Raw genomic sequence first — 22,382 nt, forward strand, 5'->3', positions numbered from 1 at the left:
AGTAACGTAACCCAAGGGTCTACTGTAGTCCTTATCAGCTCAACCCGTTTGACCAGGCCCCGGCAAGAATAAATGAAAGCAGTTGCATGGGGGAAGGACATAGGAAGATGAAACGCAGTTTCTTAGTGCAGTTGGCAGGCCCCACCAGTATTTCTTTAACCCTGTCCTTTCCTACCAGGTAAATCTGACCTGCTGCACCCAAGTTCAAAAGCCCTGCCTGGAGATCACTTCCTGGGCCGTCGTGCCAGCCCTCTGCTGAGCTGGTCAGCTGTGGCTCAGAACAAGCGCAAGACCTCCAGCAAGAGCACAGCGATGCGGCAGAACCTCTTCCAGCTCAACGGCAGCAGCAAGAAGCTGCGGGCCAAGGAGGTGCTCTTCCCCGTGCACAGCGTGGCCGCCCCCATTTTTGGCAACGGCTTTGGCTCAGACTCGTTCAGCCGCATTGCCAACTCCTACTCGGCTTTTGGAAGCGCCGGCCTGGTTCTGCCGTGCACCCAGAAGCTTTTGCGTGCCAAGAAGGCCGAGCGGTTGGACGTCGAGATGGGCAGGGGAGGGCGCCGGAAAATGGGCGGCGAGTACCTGGTCAAGCTGGACCACGAGGGCGTGACGTCGCCCAAGAACAAAAACTGCAAGGCCTTGCTGATGAACGATAAGGACTTTGGCTCGCTGCCCGGCCACGGCTACGCTCACCCGGCCTTGGGGATCAAGGAGAAGAAGAGCGCATCGCTGCCCATGGGGCTGGCGCTGCGCAAGTACACGGGTCAAACGGAGTACGGTCTGCATTGCGACAGCGACTGTCACAGCTCCTACTCAGACATGGATGAAGATGAGGTGGACGACCTGAGAGGAAGTGTCCCCTCCCGCTTCCTGACACGTCTTTCCGTCTCCTCGTCGTCCTCCGGATCGTCCACCTCCTCTAGCTCGGGCTCGGGCTCCACGTCCAGCCTCTGCTCATCCGACAATGACTCGTCCTATAGCTCCGACGACGAGGACTCGACCTTGCTTGTGCAGACCTGCCTGACGCACCCTGTCCCAGCCCTGCTGGCTCAGTCCGAAGCCCTGCGCTCCAAGGGCAGCACCCTGCAGAGGTGCTTTGGCGCTGGGGCCAAGGGCAAGCTCAGGCGCAAGGAGGCCCTGAGCTTCTCCAAAGCCAAAGAGTTCTCCCGCCGGCAGAGGCTGCCCTCGGTGGAAAACCGGCCAAAGATCTCTGCTTTCCTGCCAGCACGCCAGCTCTGGAAGTGGTCTGGGAATCCCACTCAGGTATGGGAAATGGATGCCAGTCCATCGGAGCTTTTTAGAACATTGCTCATTTTCTCATATATAAAATATTCTATGCCGTATGGTGCGATTGTGCTATAGTATGCAAATTAAGGGAAATGGTTTTGAATCTGCTTTGTCTGGTTGTTAAAACTGTATCAATGGGGTTTTGTTTTGGCAAGAGCTATTGTGACAGAGCTGGAAGGAAATGGTAGGAGGAAGCGGTTCATAAGTCTTTCTGTGCCTTTCAACAGGAGGATAGGCTAAGCTTGGGAGGCTTCCTTCTCCGCTCTTCATACTGCCTTCCTGTAACTGACCTGGCGGAAAGACCCAAGTTCCCTTTCTCTCTTTTTGTGTGATAAAAAGAACCATGAATTCCTGTTTTTACACTTCAGCCTAAGGTTAACGAATTAGGATGCTTGTGCTGCCCATCTCGGGCACACTTTGCTCAGATGTACATCCAAGTAAACACTTAACCACATAGACAGGCTCAGAACTGGGCTGCAAAACAGCCTTTGGGGCTTTCCTGAGCCCCACAGAGATTAGACTGGTGTTCGCTGCCGTGCATCAGCGGTCACCAAATCCTCCGGGTTGGCGAGGGATCACCGTCTTTACTAACTTGCATTCAGTTGTCCCAGATACTTCACACAGGAAATCTGCAATAGTGGCCAGTTTTTTGTAAGCGCTTCTGCATTTGTGGGAACACAGCTGAGGTTTCATAACGGCTAGCAGCCTCCTGCGAGTGGCTGGCGGGAGCCAGTTTTCTCTTGAGGTGTGGGCTGGGTCTGCATTTAAGCTCTGGTGGGTACAGTGGGAACGAGCTGCTTCTCTTCCACACACTCTGTTATCTTGCTCCCTGTGAGGCACCAGCCATGTTCTGTGTGTCTTGTCCCTAGGCTGCAGTCCTTCTGGGCACCCGTACCTCGCAGGACATAAAAAGGCACCTGACAACCCCATTGGGTTTTTTGATGTTGATCATCCTCTCCCAGGGATTCTTGCTAAAGCCAAGCTTGCCTTTGATCCAGAGTGGGCCCCTCACTTACGCTCCGCTGCTACAGGCTGTGGAGGGCATCTTCTGCTGTTGACATGCAGGGCTTTGTTTCCGTGGCAACAGTCAGAATCCCGTAGGAGGCAGAACCCCACCAGGGCCTGTAGGAAGGCGGGGTGGTGGTGGGGACCCAATGCGAGACGCAGGCCCCTGTTTTCTGTGCCTTAGCATGCTCTGCCCTTCCCTGCAGCGTCGTGGCATGAAGGGGAAAGCACGGAAATTGTTCTACAAGGCAATTGTACGGGGCAAGGAGACTCTGCGCATCGGTGACTGTGCTGTCTTCCTGTCAGCCGGGCGACCCCATCTGCCGTACATCGGCCGCATCGAGAGCATGTGGGAATCCTGGGGCAGCAACATGGTTGTCAAAGTAAAGTGGTTCTACCATCCTGAGGAGACCAAGCTGGGCAAGCGACATAGCGATGGCAAGGTGAGAGGCCAGAAAGTGCCGGAAGCGAACTTTGGGAGCGAGAGTTAGGTGGGGGGGAAGGAGGGTGAGGCAGGCACAGGGTGTGGCTGAACTAGTACTACCTGGGATGGCTCAGTTGGTAAGAGTGTAAAAACCCTTGATCTTGGGGCCGTGGGTTCGAGCCCCATGTTGGGCAAAAGATAGTTGCATTGCAGAGGGTTCTGGTTATATGACGCTTGTGGCCCTTGCCAACCGTACAGTTATACAAAGCAACACAAAGCATGCTCTGAACTAAAGTAAGGATGGACTGCTGGTAGTTTGGGATCCACTGGGAGATCACGTGCGATCCCATGTGCAGCCAGGAGTGGAGGGCCAGCAAGCTCTGGGGAGGCTGGTTGAACTTGCCCCATACGGTGGTACATTGGTTCTCGGACGGCTTAGGTGTCAAATAAATTGGCTCCCAAACGCCACAAACCCGGAAGTAAGTGTTCTGGTTTGTGAACTTTTTTCAGAAGCCGAACATCCGACGCAGCTTCCGCTTGAGTGCAGGAAGCTCCTGCGGCCAATTGGAAGCTGCGCCTTGGTTTTCAAACAGTTTCGGGAGTTGAATGGACTACCGGAATGGATTACAGTGGACGCTCGGGTTGCAAACGTGATCCGTGCGGGAGGCACGTTCGCAACCCGCAGCGCTGCGCCTGTGGCAATTTGCTGCTTCTGCGCAAGCACAGAAGCCGAAACCTGGAAGTAACCCATTCCAGTACTTCCAGGTTTCGGCACATCCGTATCCCAAAAACGCAAAACCTGAAGCATCTGTAACCCGAGGTATGACTGTATGTTCGAGAACCAAGGTAGCACTGTAATCTAATTGGCTAACGCTACCACACTGGGAGGGAGATTTCCGGAATGTGTGCACCCTAGCTTTCCATATCTCTTGTTGCTTTGAGCTGAAATGTGATTGAATTCTCACAATGTTGGGTGCTTGCAGACTGGCAAGCAACAATTCTTGCAGAGGACTTGGTCCTGGGCTCAGCGCCTCGGTCCTCTTGTTTGCAAAAAACACAGGGCAATATTTTGACATGTGGCCTTCTTGCAGAACGCGCTGTACCAGTCGTGCCACGAGGATGAGAACGACGTCCAAACCATCTCGCACAAATGCCAGGTGGTAGAACGTGAACACTACGAGCAGCTGACGCGCAGCAAGAAATACCAGGACCGTCAAGACCTCTACTACCTGGCAGGGAGCTACGACCCCACCACAGGCCGGCTCGTGACTGCAGACGGCGTGCCCATCTTATGCTAAGACTGCGGGATGCAACCACTGCTCCAGGGCCGGAAAACGGCTGGCGGGGTGGGGGTGTGGACAGGAGGGCCAAGGGACAGTGGCAAGGGGGCCCGTCTCCTCTCACCGTTTCCTGCCCGTTGGATGCAAGGCCCTGAAATATGCAAGGTTCCCGGCTTTGCCATGCCCCGGGGTTGCAGGCTGATCCCGGCTCCCCAAACGGCTCTGTACAGATTTGAATCCAAGCCATACTTTCCCTAGTACCTCTGACTGTTTGCCGCAGGCCAAACACAAATCAGGTTACCGCTCTATTTATTTCGTGTGTAAATAGTGTATTTCTGACAGGAAGTTTTATGGAAAAAGAAGCAAACGAGACAAAAAAAAAAGAGAGGCAGGTTTTACGGGGGTGGGAGGGTAAGGGGGCTATTTGATGAGTTTTATTTTGTGTTCGATGCACTGTTTTCCCTCCAGCTTAGCTGGGGGCGCGGATGCCAGGCAAGCATGTAAATACAGAAGGGGGCACTTGAAGGCCGCGGCAGCGCAGGCTCCGAAAGGCTACGCTGACCTCACAAGACTGTGTACTATAGACTCCCCTCACCCGTCCCCTCCTACCCTTTTTTATTATTATTATTAATTATTATTATTATTATTATTGTTATTCTAATGATAATTATTCTGACAATGTCTGCGGATGTTAATATGCTCCTGTTAAAGAGAAGATTATATATATTATTATAAAATCAGGATCTAGTATTCTGGTCTCTGTATCTCGGGGTCGGGGATATTCCTAGCTTTGGTTTAGGTCTGTAGCTTAGCTGTAAAGCAACACACGCCTTGCAAGGAAAAGATCCAATGTCCGTTCCTTGGCATCTCCAGCTAAGGCTGGGGAAACTTCATCAGAAATCCTGGCTATCTGCTCTCCATCCGTGTACAGTGGTACCTCGGGTTAAGTACTTAATTCGTTCCAGAGGTCCGTTCTTAACCTGAAACTGTTCTTAACCTGAAGCACCACTTTAGCTAATGGGGCCTGCCGTGCTGCCGGAGCACAATTTCTGTTCTCATCCTGAAGCAAAGTTCTCAACCTGAGGTACTATTTCTGGGTTAGTGGAGTCTGTAACCTGAGGCGTATGTAACCTGAGGTACCACTGTAGTCCAAACTGAGCTGGATGAACCAACGATCTGTCTCGGTACTGTATAAGACAGCTTACCTGTGACTTCTTTGGACACTTGACCCTTTCACATAAGGTATAATTTCATTAAAGGAGCTTTGTGTGCAAGCCCCGCTGCATGAATGAATGGGACAAGCCCATCACATGCATCCACTCATGGACAAATCTCATTCTTTTCAATGGGACTTGTACAACGGATGCAGGTACCTAATTTATTACAACATTTAGCAGAAGCTGTCACTCTCATGGGAGCTGAATGTACTTTGGCTTATGCCTGCCTGCACAGATCTATAGATATTATCGAGTTGACATGCTCCTGTTTGAGCAGCCCTTGCAACAGACACTTTGGGTTAGAGAACAAATGGCACTTGCGATATTTCAGTAATCTTACATGAAATTATAAAGGCAACATTCCGCCAGAAAATAATTAGAGAGAACCCTTCCAACCAAAGTAGCTGGACACTATTACTAGCAGATGAATTTTACAGTGAAGTTAAGATGTGCAAAACAAAGCCCGGAGAGTTTTATGACTGCTGCTTGCAATATGGGATAGGATAGATAGTGCACAACCTATGCCTCAGCAAGCTGGCTGCATCCCACAAGTTCTGTGACAGATGCTTGACAACCTTTTTTTTTTTTTTTTTTTTTTGCAGTCCAAGGAGAGATCCCAAAAAAGAGAGAGGTAAACTGAGCTCCTGAGGGGACTGCTAATGTAACTATATATTTTCAATGTGTTCTTTTCAGTGCAGTGAGTCACATGTCATGCATCGGGATCATGGGATAAGGGGGTCAGGAGCCAGAGCTTTGTATAGATCTTCTGCTAGACTTAAGCTTCCAGTTATTCTGTGCAAGTTGTCTCCATAAGTGGAGGGCATAGAGCCTGCACCAAGTGCTAGATAGAGCTCTGGAAGAAGCTGCGCATGTGAAATGGAAAGTTCCTGTGAAAGTAAGCAGAGCTGAAATTTACTGCAGCAGCCGCCATGTCCTCCCTCCCAGGTTTTATTCCTTTCTGGCTGGACAAGGGGCAACCAATAATCTCCAGAGCAAATCTGTATTTTAGAAGATCACATCATTTATGTACTTTCTGGATCATCCTGGCTACTCAAGAACCTTCATCGTTCTCTGTTCTCCATGGCATACTTGCCACCTTAGATGCTTTATAAAAGAGAAGAACTAAGGAAAAAATAGTTCAAACTGTAACATTCTGGGCTTTTCTCCCCAGGGGGCAGATATTGGGCTCAGATAAATATGACCAAAGCCAGTTCTAGACATTTGGAGATTTTCCCCCCACATCAGGATTTACAGACAGATTATCTAACTGCCCATTGGTTTCAGGAGAGCCTTACCGCTGCTATTTTACAATAGGTGTGTAATCATTTTGGAATAAACGAAAAACTGAGCTAAACAGAGCTCCATGGGTCCAATTCCATTACTGTATTACTAAAAGGCACAGAAGATCAAATCACTTTCTTTTTATGGCTGTTCATGGCCACCATCCATATATTTACTCACCATGCCCCAGAAACTGCAGTATCCCTTGACTTTGTGAGGAACCAATGGTTGCCATCTTGAAAAATCAAATAAAAAACAAAAATAGTGGCATGAGTCACTTTTAACCCTCCAACACACCAGAATAATGCAACACCTGGGGCATGGTGAGAAAATAAAATGGCTATCTGTAAAAGCTCTGCTAAGATAGGCACAGCTCAGGAAAGTTACCAAGTCCAAGAGAATGCCTGCATGGTTAATGAGCAGAGTCAAGGAAGCTATTGAAGATATAAGAAGGGGTCCTTCAGAAAACTGAAGTCTTGCCCAAATGAAAACAAAATTGGGCCTATGAAATGCAAGTGACAGGAATGAAGAAAATGAATTGGAGGAGCCTGTCACTAAAAACTTTAACAGTATCAGTTTAAGGAATATTTACATTATAATTCATGGGTAGGGAGGCAAGCTGGACCATTGAATGACAAGAAAACGAAAGGTATGCTAAGGAGAGAACACAGATTGCATAACAGGTGAGTGAATTCCTTGCCTTCCTACCTTAGTTCTTCAAACTTCCAGAAATTGTAAATTCAGGCATAGATACCTGCCCTGCGTATCTCACAGTAAAGATGAACAGTGGTGAGAAGAGATGAAGTTCCAGGCTTATTTACAAATTAAACATTTTAACAAATCACCAGTTCCAGATGGTGTTCCATCAAGAATTCTAAAAAATGTGGAAGTGCTGATCTTCTATAAAAAAATACCTAGCTTGTCTCCAGGATCAGCATTCATATCCGGGTACTGGAAAGTGGCCAACATAACATCCATTTTTTTAAAATTTATTATTTAATTTATTATTTTTAAAAGGATCCAGGGGGGATCCAGAAAATTACAGGCCTGTTAGCTTAATGTCTGTTCCGGGTAAATTGATGGAAAGCATTATTAAAGATAAAATTATCAAGCATACCAAAGAACGAGTATTTCTGAAAGAAAAATCAACATAGCTTCTGCAAAGATAAGTCCTGTCTTACTGATGTTTCTTTGAGAGTTTCAATAAGCATGTGCACAGGGGTGACCCAACACACATTATGTACTTGAACATTTGATAAAAGTTCCTCATTGAAAATATCTGAATAAACTTATTGGTCCTGGGATAAGAAGACAGGTACTCTTATGGATTGGTAAACTAATTAAAGAACAGAAGTCGACAGTCACAAAAATTGAGAGAGATAGAAAGTAGGGTCTCAAAGATCCGTATCAAGACTTACTTTTAACTTGTTCATAAACGATCTAGAAACAAGTGTGCCAAGATTGGTGATGGACTTCCAGATTATTCAGGGTGCAAAAACAAAAAGGGGTCACGAGGGAGCTCCTAAATGATATCTCCAAACAGGACGAATAAGTTTTTAAATGGTAAATGTGGTTCAATATAATTAAGTGTAAAGTGATGCACATTGGGATGGAATATCCAACTTCTCATGGGAACTGATGGGTGTTTGAATTGGTGGTGGCTGACCTGGAAAGAAAACTGGAAAACCGCCTGTAATCGTAATGAATTTGAACAAGCCTGTGGTGCGTACGGTTCTGTTTGCTGCCTATCCAAAGGAGTGCTGGAGCTGGAAAAGGTGCGGGAAAGAACAACCAAAATGATGGAGAGGGTTGGAACAACTTCTCTTCAAGAGAAGGCTGCAACGTTTGGAGATTTTTTCAGTTTAGATGAATGACGAGTAAGTGGGGAGACATGTCAAGAGCTGCATGGCGTGAATAGAATTTTTCTCCCTCATAATACCAGAACCCAGGATCATCCAATAAACCTTTACGGACAGGATGTTCAGGACAGACAATAGAAAGATACTTCACACAGTGCATGGTTAAGCTATGGAATCTGCTACTATGCATAGGTATCAACTTTTCCCTTTTCTTGCGAGGAATCCTATTCCCTTTAAAAAAAGGGAAACGTTGACAGCTATGTACTATAAGATGTGATGGTCTGCAACTTGGGACACCTTTAAATGGAGTTAGGCAAATTCATGGAGTATAAGGTTGTTTATCAGCGGCTCACAGTCGTGATGACTATATATGACCTGCAGGATCAGAGGCAATATGCTGGGCAAGACAAGAGGGCAAGTGCGATTCCAGTCACATCCTGCTTGTGAATCCCCCGATGGGCCACTGGGAACAGTGCTGAGCCACACGGTCCTCTGGTCTGAGCCAGCTGGGCTGCCATTATCTTTTGAAGCATCCACCATGGGCAATGGCCAAAAATAACTACTGAGAAAGGGGGAGAGCCAGGGAGACAAATGCAGCAAAACGAATGGAGTAAACAAGGCCAAAGTTCTCCCGTCCCTTTTGTGCAAATGGTACATGGCCTCTGTCTCCACTATATAACAAACTCCACAGAAATAAGGCTTAACCTCTTCTCATCCGCATGCAAACAGGTTCCTGGAAGACGCTTGAGCATTGGACCAAAATAGATGGGATGTGGAAAATCCATGATGGGATCCTGATTTAAATAAACAACAACAACAACAAAACTGCTCTGCTAACAGAATCTGAGCAGCCAGCAGCTTAAGTGTTGAGGGAGATGGCGTTTTAATTTTTACTCCACCCTCACTTTCCTGATCTAAATTCCTCCACCACCAGGTTGACATTAACTTTGTGTAGGTGGGGTGAGTGGGTGTGAATCGCAGATACAGTACAGTTTGAGATAAGCACATTAGATGAGGAAAAGAGCTCAAGGGGAGGGTCACACACACACACACACACACACACACACTGCACTGATGCTCTGATCAAAACCTCAGATCCCTGCATCTGCTTTGGGGAGGGTCACACACACACACACACACACACACACACACTGCACTGATGCTCTGATCAAAACTTCAGATCCCTGCATCTGCTTTGAAATGTAAAAACAATTAAAGCAACCTGATCACAAGGTTTCCGTGCCCTGTTTGGTTCCAGACTGATCCAACCGCCCTTCGGAAGAACTTTATTCCTGGCTCCCCTGAAATCTCCATGTAGTAGAATTGCCCTGTTCAGTAAATCTGTTTACCCCTCCAAATTTCTGCTTGCTATACAGCTGTTAACAAAGTGCAGGAGACCCAGGAAAAAGGAGGGCAGGGCTGAACCCTCTTCTCTCTTGTAGGTGCTGCATGGCCACGCTTCAGGTACAGCATTCACTTTCACGTTCCTACTGGTGCTAGGAAAACTCCCTCACAGTCAATGCAATGTATGATTCAGGCTGCAGTGATTAAGGTTTCAGTCCTAGGGACACCTGTACAGTAAGTCCCATTAAATACGGTGGTGCATGCACCTCTCAGTAAACTAGCATAGGATGCAGCAGGAAGAGGAGACCAGCTGCCTGACTGATTTTGGCAGTGCCCCAAGTAGGGCTTGAACAGCTGTGCGATAAGCAAAGATCTGGGAGAGAAAAGTGGAATTTTTGTTCGACAATATTTTTTTGCATTATTATTTATCCTGCTTTTCTAAAAAGGCATTTAAAAGAGTTTGCAGGGGAATTATTATTTTTTTAAAAAAAATGATTAAAAATAATGCACAACACTAAAATAGCAGCATTTATAAATCAAACGAGTTGAAAACAGCCAAGCTTAAAATCCCTAAAAGCGTGATATTATTTGAAAATTAAAAGTCTGCAGAATTGTTGGGGTTTTTAAAAGTGTTCAATGGCTAAAAACGGCTAAAAGGAAATAATTGGAAGCTTGCAGAGCTCCATAGGGAAGACATTCCATAACTTTGGGGCTGGCAACAAAAAGGCCCTGCTTTCTGAAATCATCTACAGTATCAGATGTATTATAATGACCATATGGAAAACATGTCATCTGATGCTGACCTTAATGCCCAGTCAGGTTCATATAATACGGGGGGTGGGGAAACTTAGGCCTAGAGAGCAAATGGAGCTGTCCAGGCCTCTCCACGGACCTCTCAGGATTTTCCCCAGGCTACATCCCTGGCTTCATACACATCATCAACTGCTTTTGCCTGGCTAGGATGTATTCTTGAACAATTGCTTGCCTAGATGGAAGGTGAAGAGATGTGCATGTGAAAACGTCTTGCTTTTGTATGGCCAGAATGCAGCCTGCTGTACAAAGGTAAGAGCTGCAAATATTGCTCTAACAATATTTTTGCCTCAGGCCTTAGAAAATGTTCCTTGCCCCTGATATAGGAGCAAAGAGTTCTTGAGATAACCCAGTTCCATGCAGGTGTTAAAAGCACCAAAGGCCTGCAAAACACACAGAGAGAGACAATTCTGTGTCTGAAGGAGGACTTGGGCACTGTAGTGGGTTGATTAATGACAATCTAAGTTTGCCAGCATACTTAAGTCTAATTAATGCACAAAGGGGTTAATAAAATAGAGCAAGCTGTCCTGCCAGACCTAGCAAGGTCACTTCCTCTTACCTCGGGAGGAAATGGGTAAGCAAGCCTATTGCTCAACCTCCTGTTGACCTGATAAGCTCAGCATATAAACAGGCTTGAGCTGGTTGCTCCAGTTCAGACCGCATGGCTCTCACAAGCCACTTTTGAGTTCCCATACCAGTAATTTAGGAACTTTCACCACTGTAACTAAGCCAGGTTTTACTGCTTGTGCAACCTTTTTTGAATGCTGTATGGAAAAACATGTGAGGCTGACCTTGGGAGAATTTAAGTAAACCATTTTTAACTTCGTAAACGTGGTCTTTTTCTATGCTAGGGAAAGAGGGAAGTTTTGGAATTCACAAGGGCATATTTTAAAGTCCAACAACATATTTACATGCTTAACTTTGCTGCATGTTTTGTGATCTTAAATCTCCGCTAGGGTTCTCTCACTAAAGGGTACTTGCCCCAAACTTGAATCTTGGCATCCAGGAATTCTCCTTTCTATATACTTATTTTTTTCCTTGAACCAACAGAAGCCAGAAAATTGCAGTGGTTCTTCCACCTCTTCCTTCCCTGTTCCTTTGGTCTTCACACCTAGTCCACCTTTTCTGTGGCACTCTTGCTTCCTTATGGTAGCAGGCAGGAAGAAGATGCCCAAAAGGATCAGAGGAGGAACAACCTAGAGAAGCTGCGCCTACAACTTAACTGAAGCTAAAGGATGAAATCTCAAGGTTTCAGCCAGCGCCACACTTCTGGGACTCCTCTGTTTCACTGACACATAAAGGCAGCCACAACACACACAGGTGCAATGTCCCTCTCAGTCAACTTGATCCAGCAGAAGCATTGCCACAGTTTGTGTGCAATAGGGCTTTATTGCATTTAACAGCTGTATGAAAAACACCCAATAAAGGGGTGGGCAGGTCACAGGAGCAGAAGCCCCACTGCTGCTGTATTACCATGATGTGGATAGCTTCTGATGTTGAATTTCTATCATGTGACTGTTAAGAAGCAAAAGAACCCTGCTTGAGAGTAGGGATCAGCTGGCAATCTTATTTCCATTGCACCAGGGAGGGTGGCAAGTCCCAGGCTGACAGAGCTGGTTGCTTCCTGTGGCAGCCATTTTTCTCTTGCAGGTGGGAGAGAGAGGAGGGCTTTTTGTACCCTCCCAGTATTGGCCAACCCTGGGAGATGAGGCTCCTCTTTCCTTGCAGATTTGGGTGAGTGGGTACAGTTCTCAGCAGGTTCAAGCTACACAATAGGCTCCGCAATCAAGACAAATGACACCTCCTGCCAGCGGTTGGAGGGCACAGAATAATGGCAGTCACAAGCCACTCTGATCAATAAAATACATTTCATCGGTTAGTGGCAATTAGTTTTTAATACAGTGGTACCTCGGGTTAAGTACTTAATTTGTTCTAGAGGTCCGTTCTTAACCTGAAACTGTTCTTAACCTGAAGCACCACTTTAGCTAATGGGGCTTCCTGCTGCTGCCACACCGCCAGAGCATGATTTCTGTTCTCATCCTGAAGCAAAGTTCTTAACCCGAGGTACTATTTGTGGGTTAGCGAAGTCTGTAACCTGAAGCGTATGTAACCTGAGGTACCAGTGTATTGCAAAGCAATCAGGAATGAGGCAGGCTTAATTATTCATGCAAGAAACACTGGCACCTGCCCCTAATAAGGCAGAAAGAGCTTGACACCAAGGACTTTGTCTGTTGTCCCCCACAGTCCCTGGCTGGCTTGGGAGATACCAACCTAGGCCATCCTGCAGTAGAGTATACAGTATTACAGATGACTAAGGGCTCCTCCAGACAGCCTGTTTCTTGAGCATGTATCCTGGTTTGCTTACGCGGAGGTTAGACTATGCCCAGCCTCTACTGAGCATTCATTCTGATCTGTTTGCAGGAATGTGATAAAACAATGAGCATTCATCTTTCAGGCTGCTTATATGTCTGGCTGCTGACTGTTTATTCAGTCCACACTTTTTAAAGTGTGTGTCTCTGTCACTTTCCTTAACTCTAAAACATATTGGTATGGGGTTTTGTTTGTTTTTTTGGGGGGTTTTTAAAGTTTGTTGTGCCGGGCCTACAAAGCACTGCAATCCTCTTCAATTGAGTAAACCTAAATTCTGGGGATGCGCTTGACTCTCTCCCACAAAATAGTGACCGTATGAAGGCACATTGTGGGTGATCACACCTAGAAAGTGGGCCCATTTAACAATTCATTCTTAGAGGCAGTTTCCACCCCTCAGAATTACAAAGGTACGGCTGCATACAACCTGCAACCACACCAAGCAGGTCACAACATTCAGCATTCTAAGAATCTCTGCTTTCCTTGCAAGAGGTGGGTGGAAAGGAAGGGAGGGTTGCCCACAAACTTTGAAAGTATGTGGGAAATACCTGGAGAAATCTCAGGTATGGAGGTGGGAACAGGGAGGCAGAGCAGTATTTGCAGCGACTGGAAGCTGCAGCTTCAGTACCTACCATGTTTCTTCTCCCTTCTGCGTAAGCAGAAGCAGATTAAAACTACACAGCATAATCACCTATTTGCTAATTAGAATTGCTAACAGTTTTACTAGCTCCTGCGCCTTGAACAGCAGCTCGATCCACAGACACTAGCAGATTATAGTGCCCCTCTGTGAAAAGCTTCTGCTCCTCACTTCAGTAGATCAAGCGGCTATTAAAGGCACACAAAGCAGGTTAGGCCTTTTTTCTTCTTTTTTACTATCATCTGGTAACCATGGCAAAAATGGAAACAAACACATACAGGTTAGAACTGCCCCCCCAGCACACAATTGGGGTAACCAAGGACCAGAAATGTTAATATTTGTTCTTAAGAAGCTCAGGTACAGCCTAGACCAGGCATGGCCAAACTTGGCCCTCCAGCTGTTTTGGGACTACCATTCCCATCATCCATGACCACTGGTCCTGTTAGCTAGGGATGATGGGAGTTGTAGTCCCAAAACAGCTGAAGACCCAAGTTTGGCCATGCCTGGACCTAGACAAACCCTGTATTTTCAGCCAGTGGGCAACCTGAGGCTCAGGCCCCAAATATGTGACACACACACCCCTCCTCCAGACTACTCTGTCCACTCCTATGGACATAGTCATAGTCATCCCTTGTGACAGTCACTACACTAGGGTTACCAGACGTCCCCAGTCCCTGGGGACAGGCCCTGGATTTGCAAATCTGTCCCTGGACAAATTCCGTCCCCGGAATGTCCCCAGATTTGCAAATCTGTCCCCAGGAAATGTGGCAGTGGCAGCCTCAGCAGCCCGGAGCCAGTCTGGTAGCACAGTTGGCTGTGGCTGCTTCAGGAGTTGCTCGCTGCCATGGCGCCCGCCATTCTTCCTCACCAGAAGTCCCCATATGATGTGTCTTGTGCGCATATTTTGTGTCTTGTACAATCTCCTGCCCCCTGCCCCCTTTGTTGTGACTGATCGGGGGATGCTTGGGAGTCGCAGATGAGTGGCTATTGCCCAGTTTTTTAAAAACTCTGTGCATTTATGTTTCACGGGGTGCGAAAGCACTTTGCACCTTTATACAATGTGCATGTATGCTTGGGCCCAGGGTCTTTTGCCTCACCATCTCCACTACTCACTCCCTGATGCTTGTTGTTGTTTAGTCATTTAGTTGTGTCCGACTCTTCGTGACCCCATGGACCAGAGCACGCCAGGCACTTCTGTCTTCCACTGCCTCCTGCAGTTTAGTCAAAGTTTAGTCCCTGTTGCTACTCAGCTTAAAAAAAAAAAGGGTCCCCGGATTCATTGAAAAAAATCTGGTAACCATACACATTCTCACATGTTTTTGCCTTGCTGAAATGTATTCTTGAAATGCGGTCCTCCTACCTTTGGCTCACTTGGTTGAGCAATGAAGAGATGCACACACCTCAGAAACCTCTGACTACGGCACAAAGTTTGCTCCATGGCGTCTCTTTGTCTCTGGCCCTGCTCACTACTAGCAGATGGGCCCCAGGTAGATCATTCATGAAGGAATTTGGCCCTCGGCCTTAAAAAAAATGGCCCATGCTTTCTGTTTCTGTTCAGCTCTTTGGAGGAGACCAAGAAGAGTGAAAGACCCCAAGAAGACTGCTCCAGCTGTGACTACCATCTCAATCTGCAAAGCCATTCATTCCAGCTGCTATAATTACACAACTTTGCCACTAAAAGAAACGCCATCCCTGTGCACTCCCAGAGAGGAAAAGCACCTCACTTTGGTGCTTCAGTTCAGCTCATTTCCTCTCCATCCTCATGCTCTACTTACTTGTTGGTCCAAGAGTAATAGAGAAACCTCAGTATGTTGCTCAAAACAAAAAGGGAATCTGGAAAGCAGGTTGGGGTAACTAGGGAAGGGAAGTATATTTTAAGCGCGCCCTGGGTAGCAGGTTTAAAACCAATTAACCCTCTAATTTTCAGAGAGTGGTGATTGCCTTTCCCCCCTGGCCTTCAGCACCTGCAAAATAGGCAGTCAAGCAGGTGGAGGCCACAATGAAGAAGAAAGGCTTCCCCACTCATTTTATTTGTCTTCTAGCTGCTGAAGGCACAAAGCCTTGCTAGGAAAGCACAACAGAGGTGTCAACTGTATTTATTCTGAATCTGTGTCATGATGCTGCTCTGGCAGAGTTGCCAGATTCAGACTCTGGGTGGGTTCCTGTTCCCTTAAGAGTCTCATAAAACAGATAGTGCTGCAGTAATGGGAGCTGCTGTGTATGTAATAGTAAGGCCTATACCAGGTGAATTTTAAAAGCACATTTTAAAGCTTTCTCAAGGTCTGGGCTTGACAACTCCATGCACTTACAGTTTAAGAAGCCCATTAGCTCCAACAGAGGGAATTTTAATTGATCATCTGCGCTGCCTATCAGCAAGCAATCCCTTTTGCAAGTAGCCGTTTAAATCCAGTTCAAAAGGGGAAAGTGTGAATTGGCCCTTGTAGTCAATTCTGTTAATCCGATTTGTTGGGAATGGAGGAGGAAGGAAGGAAAGCTGGGAGGTCCTACTTGCTGCTGATGGGCAAATCAATATATGTTGCTGTGGGGACAGAAGCAAAGAAAGCTTTCCCAGGCAGTTTGCAAGAACTATAGCAGGGTATTGTATGAAATTTCAGCTCAAGACTACACCCCAACATATTAAAATGTTCCAAACTGCATAATGTCACCAAGTTGTGCCTTGTCATTAAGGACAACTATAAGCATTAAGGAGCAACTAGAACTATTGCATTGTCACCAGTACAGTACTATGGTTGTGGTGTCCCTCAGCTGTGTGAAAGAAACACTTGTGTGTACGTGTGTATTTAATAATCCATGTTCACACATATTTGAATGCTGGTAACTCTGGGCCATAGTTACCAGACATGTGTATGAAAATAAGGTAAAGGACCCCGGGACAGTTAAGTCCAGTCAAAGGCAACTATGAGGTTGCAGTGCTCACCTTGCTTTCAGGCCGAGGGAGTCGGCGTTTGTCCACAGACAGCTTTCCAGGTAATACAGCCAGCATGACTAAACTGCTTCTGGCGCAACAGGACACTGTGACGGAAACCAGAGTGCACGGAAATGCCATTTACCTTCCCGCCACAGCGGTACCTATTTATCTACTTGCACCGGCATGCGTTCGAACTGCTAGGTTGGCAGGAGCTGGGACAGAGCAATAGGAGCTCATTCTGTCATAGGGATTCAAACCGCCAACCTTCTGATCGGCAAGCCCAAGAGGCTCAGTGGTTTAGACCACAGCACCACCTGCGTATTGTAGTTTATGTATGAAAGTACATAAACTACAATACTGTGGAAAACACTAGTGCAACACACTTTACATGTACCAGTCATTGTTGTTGTCACGTAACAAAACTATTGCAAATCCACTTGGATTTTAAAGAATATAGAAGAAGGCAAGCAATTTTGGGAGGGGAGAGAATCATGTAACTTAAAATATATTATAGGTTTTATTATAGGATTTATATCCTTTTGTCATCAAATGAGGGTGGTCTCTCCACTCTCCAGTGTGTTGTAAGTTTGGAACTATAAGAGAGGGTGTACTCACAAGTATGCAAAAAAGAATCCAGGACCTGCTGATCTTGAGATGCAAGAATTTGAGTGGCACCTGGAGGGAATTAGGCAGAAATGGCCCACCTCCTTGCAGACCTTTTGTAGAGCAAATTCTTGTGGTTAGCCAGCGCAATTGCTGCAAATTATACAAGCGGCATGGAGTTTGTTCCAGTGGGAGTGTGCAGTTGGCTCATGCAGAGCTAATCTGACAGTGTGACTGCGTGTATGTGTGTGTGTGTGTACATGAGCACACAAACCTTTCGTCTGGATTTTTCTCATGGCCCGGGGGAGAAAAGCAAAGCAGAGAAACTAGTTTTGAGGAGTCCTGGCTGAGACGCACTATCTCATTTGTTGGCACAAACAAAATACTTCTATGCATTCTGGGGCTGTCCATTTGCCACTGAGCAGGAGGCACAGTTAAAGTGGAATGTAGGAAAGCTTAAAAAGTGCTCAGCATAAGTTGGGGAGGCTCATCCATGTGGATTTGATCTGAAAGGGTGGATGCAGTGAGAGCCCAGGTGAAAAACATTATTGCTTATGAACGTGTTTTACAGTAGCAGCCAAATTTAGAAGCCTGAATGGGTCAGAAACAGAAACAGAGAGAGCCTGTCACCCTCCAGATGTTGTGGGATTCCTTCCAGCATGGCCAACGGTCAGGGATGATGGGAGTTGTGGTACAGCAGCATCTGGAGGGCAGCAGTTTACCCATTTATGCCGCACTACAAAGTGACACTTGCCTGTTATTAAAATCTGTCGAAGAGCAGAGTAGTGTTATGAGTTAGGCTGTATGGCGCCCGCCGAGTCCCTTCTAATTCCTGGACCCGGCAAGTGTTAAAATCTAATTGGGGATCCCATTGTTGAATTAGCCAGGCAAGGGCCACAATGGCCCCTAAGTACAGGAAAGGAAGTTGCTCTGTGCCAAAAGGGCAAATAGGCGGGCTCCCTCCATCACCTGGCTGGTAGTGAGAAGGACAACAGTGAGAGAACATGTTTGTGAGCTGGGCTGCAAACAGGTGGATGGCCTGAGAGCAACAATGGTCTCCTACTGACGCTGGCCTCCTTGATCCTCCTTCCTTAAACCCAAAGGGGAAGTGCTCTTAATGGTATAGTGATACACTCATACATTTGAAGCGCGCGCACACACATACACACATCCTGGGAAGTATAGTTTAGCCCTCACGGAGCTACAATTCCCAGGACCTTTAACAAACTACTGTTCCCAGGATTCTTTTTTCTTTTTTGGGGGTGGTGGTAATGGTAATTGTGATTTTAAAGTATGGTGCCTATGTAGCCTCAATCCAATTTATTCTAATACCTAAGCCTGAAGGAACCCCCAAAGTCACTGTCCTGTTGTCCCCAAGTGCCCTTCTTCACACATTCATTTACGGTCCAGTGACAATTCTAAGGACTACGTACGAACAAAAGAGCCCTTCTGGATCAGGGCAAATGCCCATCTAGTCCAGCATTCTGTTCTCACAGTGGCCAGCCAGAAGTCTGTGGAAGCAGGACGTGAGCACAAGAGCACTTGTGAGTCCCAGCCAACGGGTGTTCAGAGCGATGTTGTGTCTGGCACTGCAGGCAGTGCATACCTATCATACGTAGTAGCTACAGATCACCTACTTGGGGTTTCTATCCTCTGCAGTGAAAGGTTATGTTGTGTTGTGTACAAGGTACTACAGAAACAGGCCTGCCTTGCGAAACCAGAAAGATGACATGGGCTGAACTTTGAGCAATTGTCTACCAGTCCTATATATTCACAGGAAGCCAAACATCTCAAGGTACATCAAATAGCAATGAGGGACCCAGTGATTTTATGGCTGCCCTGGCTCTTGACCCTAACTCCTCTGCATCTATGTGCCGTATGCTTTTCCCACCCCATGCTCTTTGCTCAGAAGCTGAGCAGTTACTTCATACCCTCCATCCCTGAGCAAATGTGGCAAAAATGAACTTGCACTATCACAACCGTACACTGAATAGATAGGAACGTCAACCTGTAAAAAAGAGTTACAACTGCATCAGCTTGTGCTAGGGCGGTCACGCGAGTCTGCCAGCGAGTCACTACTCAGTGTTACACAGGGATCTGTTGTTCATGCACCACAGCAAACTCACCCACCAACCAACCAACTGCCGTCGCTTAAAATGAACTAGCAGCAATGTAAGAAAAGTCAAGTTTGGGCTGAATTCTGCATGTCCTAGTGGATTCACATGACTGCAATGTCAGAAGCTGAATCTGATGCTGATGGAAGCCAGCAAGGGATGATTGATACAAGCTGAAGCGTTCTGAGTTGAAGGCAGAAGCGCACATTGTTTCTAGGCCTGTTGGAGAAAACCTGGATGACCCTGCTTAGTTTGGGATCAAGAGGCTGTTCAGCTTGGTTGGGGAATTGAGTTTACAATGGTACCTCGGGTTACATACGCTTCAGGTTACAGACTCCACTAACCCAGAAATAGTACCTCGGGTTAAGAACTTTGCTTCAGGATGAGAACAGAAATCGTGCTCTGGCGGCACGGCGGCAGCGGGAGGCCCCATTAGCTAAAGTGGTGCTTCAGGTTAAGAACAGTTTCAGGTTAAGAACGGACCTCCAGAACGAATTAAGTACTTAACCCGAGGTACCACTGTACTAGATTCACCCAGGCATGGGTGTAGCTAGGATTTTGGTTGGGGGGGGCAGGCCTTTTGTTGGTGGGGGGAGCAGAACCTCAGTTAGCTATGTATTTTTATTGATGGGGGCAGCTGCCCCTCTCTGCCCCCCCCCCGCCTATGCCCATGCAGCCAGGTGTTCTGGGCTGCACTCGAGGCATTTAAGCCGGCACACCAAATGGAAATCACACATACAAAGCAAATCTTACATGCCTACTAGGAAGTAGGCCCAACTACTTTCAGTGTGACTTGGTTCCTGGCATGGGCTTAGCCAGGATTTATGTTGGGTGGCGGGGCATGACTCCTACCTGTCATCATCCTCTGTATGGCTCCATCTAGCAGATTCGGAATGAAATGTCTCAACGGCAGTTGTTTCAAATTACTTTCTTTTTAGACCCCAAGTGCTCAGAAAAATCTGTCCGAATCTGTCTACAATTTCTACTTTTGGTATTTTTATTTATTTGCTTTGATGGGGAGGGACAGCTGCCCCCCACCCCGCCTACACCCATGGTCCCAGGTAATGAGTATCGGACTGCAGCCTTAACAAAGTCAACATGAAAGTGTCCTTTAACTCACAGCTCCCACTACTGTAGCTGCAGCTGCTGACAAGGGCCCTGCAGTGTTAGTGCTGCCATGGGACCTGCCCATGGGTAGAGACTTGAGGATAACAGCTTCCATTTAAAAAAAAAATGAGCAATAAATGCAAGCCCCTATGTGTGGCAGTGCCCCCAAATGAGCTGTCAGTTACATCTGAAATTAACATTAGGAGGCTGGTGTCCTTGGCTTTTGGGCTAGGCCCTAGGGGACGCGGGTGGCGCTGTGGGTTAAACCACAGAGCCTAGGACTTGCCGATCAGAAGGTCGGCGGTTCGAATCCCCGCAACAGGGTGAGCTCCTGTTGCTCGGTCCCTCCTCCTGCCAACCTAGCAGTTCAAAAGCACGTCAAAGTGCAAGTAGATAAATAGGTACTGCTCCAGCGGGAAGGTAAATGGCGTTTCCATGGGCTGCTCTGGTTCACCAGAAGCGGCTTAGTCATGCTGGCCACATGACCCGGAAGCTGTACGCCGGCTCCCTCAGCCAATAAAGCGAGATGAGCGCCGCAACCCCAGAGTCGGCCACGACTGGACCTAATGGTCAGGGGTCCCCTTTACCTGGGGGTTGGAATATGCCATGATGTGGCAGGCGGAAGGCATTCCTCTTCAGGAGAGCGGGGGTAAAAGTTGCGAGGAAACTAGAGGTTTTCTGAATTTCCGCAACTGTGTGAGCTTAATTAGACAACTACCTCCAGCAGCAGTGCTGGGGCAAGGTGTGCCCATGATGTCTATCTGAACTGTTTCTGAGCAATTATTGTCCCACAGCAAGACACAGCCAAAACGCTTCGCAAGATGAGACCAGAACGTAGATTAAGAGCAACAACTTTAGGCTGCTGTACGCGGCTACTACAAATCCAGCCACAGAATCCCCCAGCAGAGGAATAAGGATGAAAAAAGAGGTATTTGCCAAAACAAAAACAAAGAAAACTTACCTTCATGTTCTTCTACAGTCACTCCAGGAACCAGAGACAGTAACTTTCTAGAAAGAAAGAAAGAAAAATCCGTTAAGTATCTTCCCTGCTGACTTGTTTGAAAAAGAGCAAGTCTATAGCCCCTCATGATTCCTTCCTCTTCCTATGAGAAAAAAAAATGCACCCTTGTTTAAAAGGACAAAATATGCAGGATGCTTTTCCTTTGTGATGTGGATTTTTCATTGCTTGTGCAAAGATTGCCCTCCTGTGCGGCAAAAGCTGGGATTCTGCATCTACCTCACCTGCCTCACCTTGGGCTGGCCGCAACTCCACAGATGCTGACCTGCCTGTGAGGAAACTCTGCCAATCCCTAGATAGAGCAGGAGATAAACTAGCTCTCCTCTGGGATGCCTGGAAACCAACAGACCCCAAAACAGTCTTAAGACATGCACCCAGTAACAGGCACCATGACACTTCATGTGGCAGCACAATGTACAAACATTTGCATCAGTAACACACAGGTATTCTAGCATGTGCATGTTTCTTTGGCCCATAGGTATAGCCACTGCCCTCAAGCAACACTTTGTCTGAAGTCTGTACCAAAACAGCACTTGTATGCACCATAATGGCAATAATGCCTTGGTTGAGATCTTTTTTTATCCCTGACTTTGCATCCCCCAGTTCTGGCAACAGGACAAGAGCATAAAATTCTGGAGAGGCCAGTAAAAATTCTGGCTGGTGACAATCCTCCTAGTATCTGTGTCAGCAATTGGACTACTGCAGGGACCCAATTCCAGCTCTCATGCCAGCAACAATACGTGCGTGATTGATCCTCAAAGCTGTAGTCGCAGTGCAGTGGCTCATTGGATAGGACTATTTAAAAGAGAGTGGGGGGGGGAGCACTTGAATGTGTGCATTAGTGTTCCAGAAGAAGTGAGCAATGTCCTTGTTGCTTTTTCTTGCCTGTCCTTGAATGACTGTTATGTTCATGTTGTTTGCAGAACAGGTGCAACTAGGTGCAAATACAAGCAGAAACACTGGGGGATAGCCTTGGAGATTTTTCATGCCATTTGTTCTTCCAGGTAGGCCTACATATGGGGCAGGCAGGCAGGTTAACTTGTACAGCTTGCAAGTCCTCTTAGATCCTGGCATGTAGTCCTGATGGACAAATCGAAGGTGTG

At 46.9% G+C, this 22,382-nt stretch overlaps 1 protein-coding gene and 1 long non-coding RNA gene across 11 annotated transcripts in view; one reads left to right on the forward strand and one right to left on the reverse strand.

Moving 5' to 3' along the window:
• The window catches only part of BAHCC1 (BAH domain and coiled-coil containing 1), a 117,249-nt gene extending 112,516 nt beyond the window's left edge, over window positions 1-4,733 (forward strand). For all 9 annotated transcript variants that reach the window (XM_082212319.1, XM_082212322.1, XM_082212318.1 and 6 more), the window contains 3 exons: window positions 179-1,260; window positions 2,496-2,732; window positions 3,805-4,733. In XM_082212319.1, the coding sequence (XP_082068445.1) occupies window positions 179-1,260; window positions 2,496-2,732; window positions 3,805-4,011 (1,526 nt within the window). In that variant the 3' untranslated portion in view covers window positions 4,012-4,733. The remainder of the gene's footprint in view (window positions 1-178; window positions 1,261-2,495; window positions 2,733-3,804) is intronic.
• Window positions 1-22,382, reverse strand: part of LOC309526673 — a 29,528-nt gene that overhangs the window by 1,421 nt on the left and 5,725 nt on the right. For both annotated transcript variants that reach the window (XR_014216821.1, XR_014216822.1), the window contains exon 2: window positions 21,223-21,269. This is a non-coding gene — a long non-coding RNA (uncharacterized lncRNA). The remainder of the gene's footprint in view (window positions 1-21,222; window positions 21,270-22,382) is intronic.

The sequence above is a fragment of the Podarcis vaucheri genome (assembly GCF_965113315.1).
Source record: "Podarcis vaucheri genome assembly, chromosome: 2".
NCBI classification, from domain to species: Eukaryota; Metazoa; Chordata; class Lepidosauria; order Squamata; family Lacertidae; genus Podarcis; species Podarcis vaucheri.